We start from the raw sequence: 13418 nt of genomic DNA, 5'->3' as shown, positions 1-13418 counted from the left end.
GTATTCATAGTCTCTGCTTCTTTTAGAAGATACACAGGTATCAATAAACCCCAAATAAATCCCTAAGTATTTTCTGAATTGACTCAGAACACTCCAGATCAAGTAACAGGTCTAAATATATATATATATTTAAAAACAAATCCTTTTATTAAAACAAGCAACTTTGGTCTTCTTCCAGGCTATCTTTGTAACACCCACTGGCAAACTTCAAAAGCCAGATGATAACCACATGCTGGAAGTGGAACTTTATGCTAACAAAGCAAAACATAAAAAGCCATAAGCCTCTGCTTCTCTTCAGAGTCTCTCCAAAATGAGGTCCTCTGGTTCGTCACTCTCTCCACCCTTCCCGAGCAAAGCCTCATTGTCCCTGCTCAACCCCAAGCCCAAGCCCTGCCATCAGCAAGTCCCAGCAGCAAATCCTAGCCTGCAAGGGGTGGTGCTGCCTTGGGCAACTGTACCTCTGCCAACTATGACTTCCTAGAGCTCGGGGTAGGGGCAAGGCTGCTGGGCTCAGTTCCCCCCAGCACTGAGCTGCTCTCCCAGCCTGCCACAGCATCCCAGCAACACAGGCAACACAGCCGTCTCCAGATGTCAGAAAGGGAAAATGCTGGTGGCCCAAAGGAAACTCTGCAGCTGCCTCCTTTCACTTTGGATATCTAAACCATCTAGCATTGAGATGGATTTTCAGTGCTGACAACTCAACATTGCACTTGATGCAAAAAACCAAATCACATGGCCAGAAGTGCTGTTCCACTTTCTGGGGCACTAAGTATTACTCCTGACCCCAGGGTGAACAACACCTGGGTATTACTGAGGTGCCACAGGATGGCTACAGCAGACTCAAATATGAGACGCTCTGGAAAGGCAGAGGTGCACAAATGCAATAAAGAAAGAGAACAGCTTGCCCCAGGCTAACTGCAGTGAAGTCCACCTGAGCTTTTCCTGTCACCATCCAAAACATTTCTGCAGGGATGACAGTAACTCCTGTATCATCTTACAGTTTTCAGGAATGCCCAATTTTATTAAGAACTGTGGAGTTACTTGGTCTAAAATTCAACCCAATCCAGAATTCAGATTAGTCATGACTGTCTTGTTTTTCTTCTTCCTAGTAGCAGATATAGCAACAAATGATTATGGGCTGTTCTGAATGGATGACAGCTCTGCTGCTGAGAGTTGAAAGTTTTTCCTGTGATATGAAGTTATTCGTGTCCTTTGAGGGCTCCCTGCTGCCTTATTGCAGTGATGGATTCTGGAATTAGGGTTTGTAGCAATGCACAGTGGTTTCTGGTCTAGCTCTGGGCAAGCACTTCTGGAAGTCACTCACTGAGTGACTGTGGGAACATTGTGTGAATGCATCCCGACTTGTGCAGAGCAGCTCAGAGTTCAGTGCAAATCCAGTGTTGCTTGGTCTCACTGAAACCTCAGTTTTCTGCAAGATGCTGCGAAGAGCTTTTTACAGGGCTCTGCTGCTCTGTCTCCAGGCCCTGTAGCCAGAAAGAGGGGAGTGCCACTGGAGTGCTGAGCCCTCACTCCAAATTACAAGCCCCTTAGGAGTAAACCAGTTTAAGAAATTCCCCCCACTACTTAACCTAATTATCCTTCACAGTTTATCACCTTTACAGTGATCACAGTTTATCACTTTTACAGTTATACACATCAGGTTGATTAAGCCACACTCTAAATTGCATGTGGACGAACCAGAAGTGAATAAATCCAAAAGGAAGACCTAAGAGAAATAAAAGCTCCAGCTCCCAGCAGGTGCTCTCTTGCCCAGCCCCACAGCACTCAGGAACCTGAGGCAGGTACTACAGATGATCATCCTCAGCTCCTGGCTGCCCCTTGCTCTTTGTGGGTACTGAACATAACTCCACCCAGCTATCACCCTTTAGTCCTTCACTGTGAGGACACTCTTTGAAGCTGGAAATAGTGAGGATGAACAGTGAGGACATACCTGAGTCCTCTGCTTTCACACCATACAGCTCTTCTTCATCTCCATAAGCTGTCCTCCCAATTAAGCCCCTGTGCTCAATATTCAGAGCCCAGAGACCTGTACAAGAAAACCAGCTCAACTCTGCCAACAGCTGACCACTGGGGACTTTACAATGGACTAGCTGGGACCAGTCACTTTTGTATGGCATGAACATAAATGAGTTGACAGACAGGTCTTAGAACACTTAAAATATTGTCTGTAAATAACCTGTGACTCAACCCTAATTATAGCAGTCACCTCTTCACTGTAATTTATCATTCACTTATGGTCACGCAGATAAGGTACTCAAGTAATAAAAAGTCTGGTGTACTGTGAAGCCAGATGCCAGCAAAGCAACCTAAATACCAGGTGCTCTAAGAGTTTGTGAAAGACTAGGTGAAATGTCAAATAACTCGATTTTTACTTTTTTTGTAACAAATTCAGAACAGTGTTTTGTTCAGGCAGCCTTAATAGCTGACACATGCCAGTCCAAAGCAGACTTTAAATTTTCATTATTTCCAGTGACATGGGACTCTTCTTCCTGAAAACAAAGACTATGTGAAACACTCCAAACAAGTACAAACTTGTACTTAATCATCACTTCATGCTATTTAAAAGCAACATATTGAATATAAATGACAGTGGCATGAAGCAGACACTGGCAAAGCATGGGGTGTCACAGATGAGCTTTGGTGACTCACACCTCTGTAGCTTGAGAAGTGCTGAGGCACAGATCCAGGCTGCACTTAATTAGGTCTTTCCTGGGAAGCAACCTCTGTCAGGACCAAAAACCAAGAAACCTGCCCTGCTCCAGTCCAAATCTTGCATCTTGGTGAAACCAACGAAGTAACAGAAGTGACAGGATCTCAAGACTCAATCACATAAAAAAACTCCAAAACATCAATTCTGATGAACTAATAGAGGCCCTTGCATGCATACTGCAAAATCAGCTTTACAGTGTTAGCGAAACACAAGGTAGAAATACTTAGTTTCCATATTTGGGAAAATATAGAGATGATCCAAATTCCACAGACTTCATTTGCTGACTAATCTACATGATGAGTGGGTAAGGGAATAAACTGCATTTGCTACCAGCTACAGCAGGCAGTCCTGAAAACAGAACCTACTTGAGCCTGACTGGTTAGCACCTTCTAGGCTTTATACTGAAATATGTCTCCAAGCTTTAGTGGCTGTACTGGAATACATACTGGCTTATACATTAAATCTGTACAGAAAAGCAAATCCATGGTACATGGAGACAGTGCAGAGTTGTCCATCAACACGGTACATTTAAAGCTCAGACAAAATATTAAAGATGTGTGATGAGCATGGCTCCACACTACATCTCAAATGATTGTTGAGAGCAAACCAAGCACTCGGCCATCACAGGAACAACTTGCTGGGCAGGTACAGTTCTGTAACGCAGAGGTGTAAGGTAGAGTTAAAAATGAATTGTAGTCAAAAGTTCAAACACCAGTGACCTCATTGTGTGAGTATGTGGCATTCATAAGAGTGCCTACAGGCTGAATAAACTCCAATTAAAAAACAACCTGGCATAAGTATCTTTGGTGCCAAGCTAGCTCCATGCTGAGGGAAGCATACTGTAAAGGAAGAAATGAGCAATGAAACCCTTCAAAGAAATGGTAGGAAGAAACCAAACCACTCTCCCTGTTTTGTAGTCACTCTTGAATGCCACAGCTTTAGGGCTGTGTATGAGATGAGAAACAGGCATGGAAAAAAGAAATGACAGACTTTATATCCCTTGCAAAGTAAGATAAAAACAAACCCTGTCCTGCACAGCTCCTGCTTCCAACCCACAGCTACCACCTCCAAAAACTTTGTTTTCTTCAATCAGAAGAGGGGTCTGGATGCAGCTATGCCCTGTGAGTGGCCACAGCAGTTTTAACCAAGCACAGGGGCTCCAGGCAGTGCACACAGCAGAGGGAGGGCTTACAGCCAAGGGGCCTTTTCTCTTGGCCACTACCTCTTCCATCTTTTGCAGGGATCCCTCCCACACTGCCTGTCTGCCCACTACACAAACCCAGAGCTGCCACCAGCGCACACTCTGTATTTTAGACAACTGAAGCAAGCACTAAAAGACACTCACAATTAACCTAAAATATGTCATAATATAAAGAGAAAGCTTAAATTGCATGTTAGATAATAACAGAATGTGGTGTTAAAACAAAAAACTGCAGTTACTTTTATCCACCCAATGCACACACAGTCATGTAAAAGCTGTACTGCAGGAGCCAAGGGCAAGGGCCAGCTGAATTTCTTCTGGGTCATGACGGCAGATCACCACTAGATGGTAGATGAGTAGCATTAATTCTACCTCCCATTTATTCCTGAGAAATACAACTGGCATCCATCTACACTAGGGCTCTTGCCTTTTCTGGCAGTGTGAAAGTATCTCCTCGCATCTAAATGAGAGTTTTGAAAAATATGTTTGGCTGAAGCAGTTCTAGGACTCCAGAAGAGGAATAACCTCAGAGCCCAGACATTTATACACACTGAGTTTATTTTTTCAATCTTACCATTGCTGCAAACACAGTAGTAAACAAATTTGCTTTTTTCCAGCAGGACAATACTGATAAGCTCTGTAACCATTTACAGTTAGATTGCAAAAACTGTGCCAAGCTTTTAAAAGTAGGACAGCTTCACAGACATTTTAAAACTGAACAGCATGAAAGGCTGAAGCTTGTGCAGCTGCAGCATCACCTTTGCCTATCTCATACCTAAGATCTAAGATACTGTAGTCAAACTGAGATGGCTTAAAAGATATGACAGCTTTATTTTGTAAATAACTTAATATTCATATAGATCCAGATAGATTTTTGCCACAGTGTATTTCTTCCAACAAGTAGCAAACCTTTCACTGCTACCTTAGCCTGTGTATCTCAAAACCACATTACTACACACCACTGGGGCTGAGCTAAGCCTCACTTCTTCAGACACATGCTGGGTATGTCTGACAGCTCATCACCAACACTGCCAAATTACTGCAGCTTCTCTGGTGCCAACTCACACCATATTTTAGGTGGGGGCACAGTGTTATCATGTGAATTTACCTCAGAGGTGCTGCAATATATCTATCTACCCATTCACTCAGAGTATGAAATCACACATTAGGTGCAGAGAAAATAATGGTGTCTTCACCAAAACAGTACCAACACACTGAGCCCAGAGTCTGAAGTACTGCTGTCTGCAGCTGGCAAGCAAATAAGCAAGCAGTTTAACCTCAGCACAGGGAAAACATTGGATACAACTGAATGCTTAAACCTCTGTATTGCGTCTTTCACACCACAGTGCTCCATAAATATTACCATGTTCTGCAAGGTTTCCACAGGCAAAGTGTTTCACAGTAAGTCAATGCTACCTCAAAATACATGGACTCTTTAAAAAAGACCTTTCAGTTGTGAAGGAAACACAGCCAGACCCTGCTCAGGCTGGTAAAATCTGACAAGGCCACATGACACAGTGGTGTATCTGCAGGGTGCAATAGGTTGCCCTTGAAAATGTACATGAATAGCTTTGATGCCAAAACTTTCTTTGATATTAATGTGCAAAGAAAAAGTAATTTGACATTAGCATCCAAAGAGAATATATTAAAGGAAATAATTGCTGTCAGCATATTTTAGCAATAACAAGCTGTGGCAGCCATTACTTTGCATTGTTTGCATTATTTTGCATTAATAAAGACAAAACCTGATGGGATATATAAATATATAAATATATATACACACAAATACACACACATATAGCTTCTGAAGGATTTTGCTTTCTTTCTTACCTCTTCCTTTTTCTCCTCAGTACCAGAGGCTAAATTGAGGCTCAGCTGAGAGTGGCTGCTTATGCCACTGTCTTCATTCCCATCATCATAGTACACAGTTTGCACTGAGTCCTGGAAGCAAACAGGATTCCTGCCCAGCTTCAGCCCTGGTACCTCAACTTTCTCCTCACTCTCCGATGAGCTCAGCGACAACGTGCTGTGATGGTTTGGACACTGGAAATTCATGCTGCACTTGACCTTCCCTGTAGTTGGACTTTGAGGCTTTGGAGTAGTTGGCCTGACCGGAACATGAAGGTTTTCAGCTTCATCTGTAAACTGCTGGGTAGCTTTTGGTTCATCTGAGTCCGAATAAAAGACTTCATTGGGAAATGGACTAATATCATTCAGCGTTGGTGAAAAGCTATCAGAGTCTGGGATACCCGATGACGTCCTGAGGCTTTTATCTTCAGTGACAGCTACATTCATTTCAACCTCTTTATCCTGAGCAATCACAGGGCTTTGCAGACAAGGTGTTCCCGGCAAGGAAGAGTCTGGACTGGATACTGAGGAGGTGCATCTCTTCCTGTCATGATCCGTGCTGCTGGAAACCCTGCGGGAGTAGTCATCATGTAGCCTGCTGTTTGACCTTGTTCTCTGGGACAGCTCAGTAGGAGAAGGAGCAGAGCTCTTGGGGCCATCCTTCTTCCATGCAACATCTGTAACATTACTGACAAGTTTCAAAACTCGGTCAAAATCCTTTGCTCTGATAGGGCTCTTCCATCGCTTGGATCTCCTCTCAGGGTTTCCACTGCTTTTTTCTGACTCGGCAGAAGCAACACTCACAGTCCTTGTTGGCATCTGTTTTTCATTTGCAACCTTCAGATCAGCAAGGTTTGAGGTGGACTTCCGTTTGAATGAGCTTTTCTTCAGAAAGTTCAAATTATCTGAACTTTTGCTTCTCCGATAAATGATCCTGTTGTTTTCAGAGTCTTTCACCAAAATTTCACAGATTTTTGGCTCTGTGATGACAGGTGATGTTGGCCTAACACAGTTGTGGCGACTCTGAACTTTATCTGTGTCTAGCAAGTTTATGCGGCCAGCACCGTAAGCCCGCCTGATGCTGCGTGAGCGATGAGTGTTCCTCAGGAAAGACTCATCGCTCTCCTCTGCATCAGAACAGTCAGAAGCCAAACCATCCACTGCATTCTGGAAATCATGTAGAGGCCCTGAATAGGAATACCTGTTAGTCTGAACTCGCACCACTGCCCCATTTGAACCATGTGTGCCTACACTGTTCTCATTCAAGATATCTGAGCATTCCCTTGTTTGAATTCCTTGGACAACTGAAGATTTCAACTTCTTGAAAGATCCCATCTTTCTGATAGAAGAGAAAGCATTCCATGTGGATGAGTTGCCCATCAAAACCAGAGAACGAGGCCTGTCAGAGCTGGAATTAGCCCGTTTCCGAGGGGTGGTGAAAAAGCGCATGATTTTGGAAGGGCTGAGTTTATCCTCTTGAAATTCCTCCTCATGCCTGTTGCTGGTGCTGTGTCCCCCATTATGACTAGCACAGGTAGTCTGGTTTTGGGGCTCTTTATTATCCATAACTATACAAGTAACGGTGGTGCCATTTCCACAGCCATTGGGAAAAGTAGTCATGCTCTCGATGCTGTAGGCATGCAGACGGAGGCTGGGGTAGCTCAAAGCAACGCTGCTGTCTCTTCCGGCTGACCTCCCTGCCTCCCCTTCATCTGCTGCACCTTGCTTTGCCTTGCTTTCACATCGACTGGGTGAGCTGAGCTCCTCAGGCGGCGCTGCCTGCATCAGGAAAACAAAAGCCACCGTTAGATTTTCTTAAAGTAACCAAGTGAAAGAAGTCTGAGCTACATTGTAGGAAATACACACCGAATGAGGGAGTTCTGCGGTGAACAAAGGTATGTTGCAGGGGTGCAGAGAAGGCATTCATAACTCCCTCAGTAAAACTGCATTCATTAGCAATTTAAAAGACCAGAATAATTTCAATATGTACTTATTTCTCTAATGCTAATCAGCTAATAAATTCAGTAGCACTACCACACCTACCCTACAATGGTAAATACAATCCTCAGACACACTTAAGAGAAAGAAATCCCCAATAAAAGCAATCCAGTATTTCTCCTCAAGTGCTCAGCACTGAACCGCAAGACACATGAGAAGTTTTCATCTAAAAAGCGTTCATCAAGTGACACCTGATTCTCAAACAAGAGGCAAAGAAGAGGAAAACAGGCATAATTTCTCATTCACTTGCTTCTGTTGGAAGGCTGTGTGACACTCAACTGACTTGTCTGTCCTCTGGCACATAAAATCCTAAAAAATTACATCAAGTGCACAGCAAAGTCTTTTTCCCTATGAAAGAAAACAAGACTTAAAGGCAGTACACCCAGGAGCCACCCTAAGTTGTGGTGACAGCAAGACGAAAACTTAAATCTGAAAGTGACTGCAGTGTTTGGGACCTGCTGTTAAGGATCTCCTCCACAGCTGAGCCTGGGAGATCCAGCAGACCAAACCACACTCCAGTGTTTGGGAAAGCTGGATGGGGACCACCGGCCATGCGTCCCCTGCCCCGGCCAGGGGTCTCTGCCGGGCAGGCAGGCGTTTGCCCCACCACGCTAAACAATGCCCCGAAATCCACAAGGATACCCAATCTGAAGCTGGCTCCACCTTAAAAACAACGCTCATGGCACGGTTCTCTCAGCAAGGGGCAGTAGGATTTTCAAAAACCTGCCGTTGTCGGCGGGGTCAAGGGGGCGGCACGGGGATCTCCCCCTCGCCCCGAAACAAGGCGAGAAAGCGTACAGCTGTGCTTTGGGGAGAGGGGCAGCCCCGGACCCTTCTTTGTCTCCTTCCCATCGCAAGGGCCGCGGGGGCTCGGAGGGCAGCGGGGACAGGGGGTGAGGGCTAGGCGGAGGCACAGCGGCAGGAGGTGCAGGAGCCCGCCGGGGCTTCCATCGCGGGGACAACGCCGGGTCCCGCACAGCCAGTCCAGTCGCCACTTCCACGTGAAACGCGGCAGCTGCGGAGCCCGTGCCCGCTGGCTTTCAGGCTGCTCCCTCCTGAGCGCACTACCAAAGTTTAGCGAGCCTCTGTCCCTCCGCGGATGAAAGGATTTGCTTGCGCTTCAGCGAGACGCCTGAAACATCCCCCGCCGCAGTTTCTAATCCCCCCTATTGAGGGGGTCGCGGTGAGCCTGCCGGGCAGCAGGGCAGGGCAGGGCAGAGCCTCGCCGCCGCGGCACCGGGCCGGACAAAAGCCCGCCGGGCACCCAACCCTCGGCCGCCCTTGCGCCCCGGCACCGCTCGCAACTTTCCACGCGGAACGAAAACATCGAACGATAAACGAGCACCAGACGCTGCTCTCGGCAGGGAAGTTCCCACAGAAAGCGGCTCTGGGAGAAACTGCACCTGAGCGGGCAGAAGGAGCGCGGGGGAGAGGCAGAACAAACACAGCGAGATGAGATTAAAAACCCAGCTCGCAGCGTGGAGCCCGCAGCAGCTTCCCCGGAGGCGGTCCCGGAGCAGCGCCCTTACCTGGGGAGAGCCGGGGCTCCCCGCCGCCGCCGCCACAGCGCGTCCCGACCGCTGCCCCCTCCCGCATCGCTATGGCAGCGGCGCCCGGCGGGGCGGGCCGGGCTGGGGCGGGGCGGGGCGCGAACCCTCGGCTGCTCCGGTTGCCCCCGCGCCCGCCAGGGTCCGCTCCGCCCGCCCCGGGGACTCCCGCCTGTGACTCCCGCCGGGGATGGAGCTGCTGTTCGCGGGATGGAGCTTGCCTTCCCTCCGCCGCAGGAACAAACGGCCACACGGCGATGGTCACGTTTAGTACCTTAAAAATGTCCTCGATGGTGCCCCGCCCCGCCTTGCCCTCTCTGGGTCCGTGTGCCCTGCTCACGAGTGCAATTGGCACAGCCCATTGACCAAACTCACCCTTGTTTCCCAGCCTGCCTTTCTGTCCAAAACCTGGAGAACTTTTTGGCTTGCTGCTATTCCTCGGACTGAACAGCAGGAACAGCATTTTATGCACAATCTGAACAGAATTCGTATACTACAAGGAAAATTTTGTGAGACAGTGTCTTAAAGCCCTGTATTGCGACTTCTGACAAAGACCTGTACTAACTGATAGTCTTTGCTGAAAAAGTTTATTGTCCAAAAACATTTCTACATTGGGATTGGAGCTGTAGATATAATTTAAACTGGTTTAGTGTAGCTCAGGTAAGATACAAAATTAAACTGGGACAAGACAGAGTGCCTGGCAGAGCAGATTCCCTAAAGAGCTAGCGAAGGCCACCAGCCCCACCGCCTCTCCTCTGAGATTGGTGTGACTGCACATGCTGTATAATTACTTCTCTGGAGAGCAGTACAGACACTCTCAAAGGCAAGGTGTAGTTAGGGGATGAGGCAAACAAATGGGCTTAAGGGATGCAGGTCAAATGAGGTAGCAAATAACTCTGGGAGTGACCACAGGTCTCTCCAGCAGTCAGCAGCAGCTGCAGGCACAGCCCTGCTCTTGATGGCCACAGTTTTCTGTTAGACTCCATGGAAGGAGTGAGTTTGGAATAACGACCCAAATAAGGGGGAGAAATGGTTGCTTTACAGTGCTGGGCATGGGAAGCAGAAGAGAAATGAATAATTATCAGATAAGACTGCAAATGCTGACATTGTATGGAGAGGGTCCATATGGACCACAGCTGGTGATCTGTGTTAGCTTAGGACTGCCTGGGGAAGTTGTCTGTCAGTGCAGACAATAAGTGTCTTTAGACCTTGCAAAAGGGAAGTCTCTGAAGGGGGACTTGATGAAGGTGATTAAATGGGCAAGAGAATTACTTTAGTGGCAACATTATGAGAAAAAATTCATTTATATGAGACAAGAAGTATGTCAGAAGTTGACTTAAAAGCCACGTTCAACAGGTCTTGTAAATTTGTCTCATAGCCTCCCTGGTATCTGTAAGGGTTTGTGCTGATCACTTAAAACTTCTAACAGTATTATTCAACCCTGAATTTCAACGGATTTGTGTTCCTATGTTCCTGTAAGTTTCTTCCCATAGATATCCCAGGTATATAATCTGTGATATGCATCACACTCCCTTTGATTATACTTTTTAATCCATGAGCTCTGCCTGCTCAGAGAAGGGAACCTCCAGTTCCACAGGTGTCCTCTATCGACCAGCTGGACAAAAAGACAAAGCAGAGAAAACTATTAAGCTGAATCAAGCCACTAATTTGGATCTTTCCTTTATCCAGTGTTTCTGAAACTTAAGGAATCCTGGTGAGATCTGAAACCATCTTTTAAAAGTATTTGAAGCTCATCAGCAGATTAAACAGGCTTGAAAAGCTAGAAATTATCAAAGAAGGTATTGACAGGTTAAGGAAGTGCTCACAGAAACTTGATTTCCTTAGAAAGCCATACTAAAACTTACTTTAGATAATAAGAATATATATCACATCTTGTATTTTTTAAAAGTCACTACACTTAATGAAGAAAATAACTAGAAAATTGTAATTACAGACATAACAGTATCTAGTCAATTAGATGTTTGTCAAGTTTCTAAAAGTAAATAGTTTTGATCGTCTGGATTTGTTCATCATAGCTTTTCTGCTGGAAGTGTGGTAAAACCCTCTTCTAAATCTTGCAGCTTCATTGATTCAGTCAGCCCTTCCTCATGTGTGTACTATTCAGAGAGGCTTGGAAGCAGTACAGTAAAGCGTGTGTCTGAGAACAGGATTAACTTCCTGTACTGGAGACCAATAATTAACGAAATCTTTTCTTAATCTGAATTCTTTTTTTTGGAGGCTCATAAATGTGGATAGTATTCAGGTGCCATCACACCGAGGTCTATAAAATGATTCGAAGGAGAATTTATCAACAGAACTGCTGTGAGAAGAAAGGCAAATCCCGTTTCTAACTATAAACTTGAACACTTTTTAGTTTCTTACAAGCCATAATGTTTCCTTAAAGTTACAAACCCAAGTTTCCAGAAGCAACATGAGAGTACTATTACCATTTGCCACTGAGAATGCTTGATAATATGAAAAAATTCATAGTGCTTGCATAGGTATTTCTGACAGACTGAGCTCTATACTATGTTATTCACAGGCTAATGTTTTGCCTCCAGATGAATAACAAAGGCTGTAGTGAACAGAGGGGCAGTGCCAGCAGTACATGTTATGGTTGACCAAGTACAGTAATATATGCAGGAAGGAACTTCAAGAATAAATTCCAGATTGGTATATGCGTGAGATTTCTAATAGTGATTTGACATCACACTCAGCGCAACAAAAATGAAATGCTTGTTTTAGAAGCTCTAAGTCTGTACTTTAAAAGAGGTTTAATGCACATGTGACAAGGAGTGAGAAGGATTATTCCAAGTGTAATACAGGTGGGAAAGGATTACAAAAAATGTGACATGGGAGAATGAATATAGAGTTTTAATGATGAAGGAACAACCTTCCCCCAGATTTTAATTGGTAGTGATACATCTCTTAGCTTTTTCAGAATAGGAAAGGGCATGTTTATATAATGAAATCACTCACATAAATCTGAGAAGTCTAAATAAGAATTTTTCTATCTACTTAGTTTAGAAATCCTCTCTTCCACTCCTGCAACAGTTATTTCTTTCATATTTCTTTAATAAATACTTTTTTAAAATCTACTTCAAAGTAGTGATTTTTTTTAAAAAAACTTATTCTTGAAATAGTGTACAAACAAAAAAGCTAAAAGGAATAATTTCAGGAAAACATAAAAGCATTTGTCCTATTTCCACAGCTATTGGGCAAGATGGCAAAGGAAGTGACTCTCTAAGACGTACTCTAAATTAATGAATGACCAAATTTAATTATCAAGATGTAGGATTACTGAAATAAGAGATCCCTTTGCTTTAAATGACAGTGTCTTTTCCAGGCTGCAGTACATAGCTAAGGCTCCACTTGTGCAATTTGCACCTTTCTTTTAGATCCTAGGCAAAGTCTGTTCTGCAAGCAATTAACCTCCAAAGAATCTTTCCATACTAACAGGTCCCACAGGGGGAATTAAGCTGAGTCATATATCTATTGAAGTTAAAGGCAACTTCCCCACCAACTTCATAGGGAGCAGGATCAACATCTCAATTTTTTCAGTTTAGAAATGAGTGAAGAGTAGTATGTTTGTGTATGCAATCTCAAACTAACATAGGCTGCTAATTATTTTAATTTTTTTTAATATAAACTGTGAGAAATTAGTGCAGGATTTTCCATTTTTGTATATCTGCAACCAAATTAATAATAAAAAATTGAAACAGATTTTCCAAAACCAAGCCCTTTGTTGTCTTGGCTTTGAAAATGTCCAAGATGACAAAACGAATCACATTGCTAACAAAACACTGAAAGGACAACCTGAGTTAAATTGCTGTGTTAATTTCCTAATTTGTCCGGTGAAAGTCCCCATTGCCCACATGGAAGAGGCTGGTGTGCAGCTTCCTAAAGGACCTTAATCTTGCATTTACTTTGCTGCTGATAAAAGCAGTTAGTGACCCACGTGAGAAAAGTTTATCACAATTTGGTCTAAATCACAACACACAACAAACTGTTTTCCCCTCTAATCTTCTTTTAAATGTGCTTTGCCGAGGCTGACCTTGCTCAGCTCTCTTAAACACAGGGACCTAATTTAGGG

The 13418-nt window shown here is 44.5% G+C and overlaps 1 protein-coding gene across 4 annotated transcripts in view; it reads right to left on the bottom strand.

Annotated features, from left to right (window-relative positions):
- The window catches only part of SPATA13 (spermatogenesis associated 13), a 72025-nt gene that overhangs the window by 36334 nt on the left and 22273 nt on the right, over nt 1-13418 (bottom strand). For 2 of the 4 annotated variants that reach the window (XM_085062766.1, XM_085062794.1), the window contains exons 1-2: nt 9308-9422; nt 5763-7559 (exon numbers count right to left, since the gene is read on the bottom strand). In XM_085062766.1, coding sequence (XP_084918892.1) covers nt 5763-7400 — 1638 coding nt within the window. In that variant the 5' untranslated portion in view covers nt 7401-7559; nt 9308-9422. Of the gene's footprint in view, nt 1-5762; nt 7560-9307; nt 9423-13418 lie in introns of those variants that run through there. The other 2 variants (XM_085062784.1, XM_085062776.1) reach the window with 1 other exon arrangement.

Source organism: Lichenostomus cassidix, chromosome 1 (assembly GCF_008360975.1).
Source record: "Lichenostomus cassidix isolate B80296 chromosome 1, HeHo_3.0, whole genome shotgun sequence".
NCBI classification, from domain to species: Eukaryota; Metazoa; Chordata; class Aves; order Passeriformes; family Meliphagidae; genus Lichenostomus; species Lichenostomus cassidix.
Note: the sequence above shows the minus strand (reverse complement) of the source record. Positions and strands in the feature narration are given on the sequence as shown.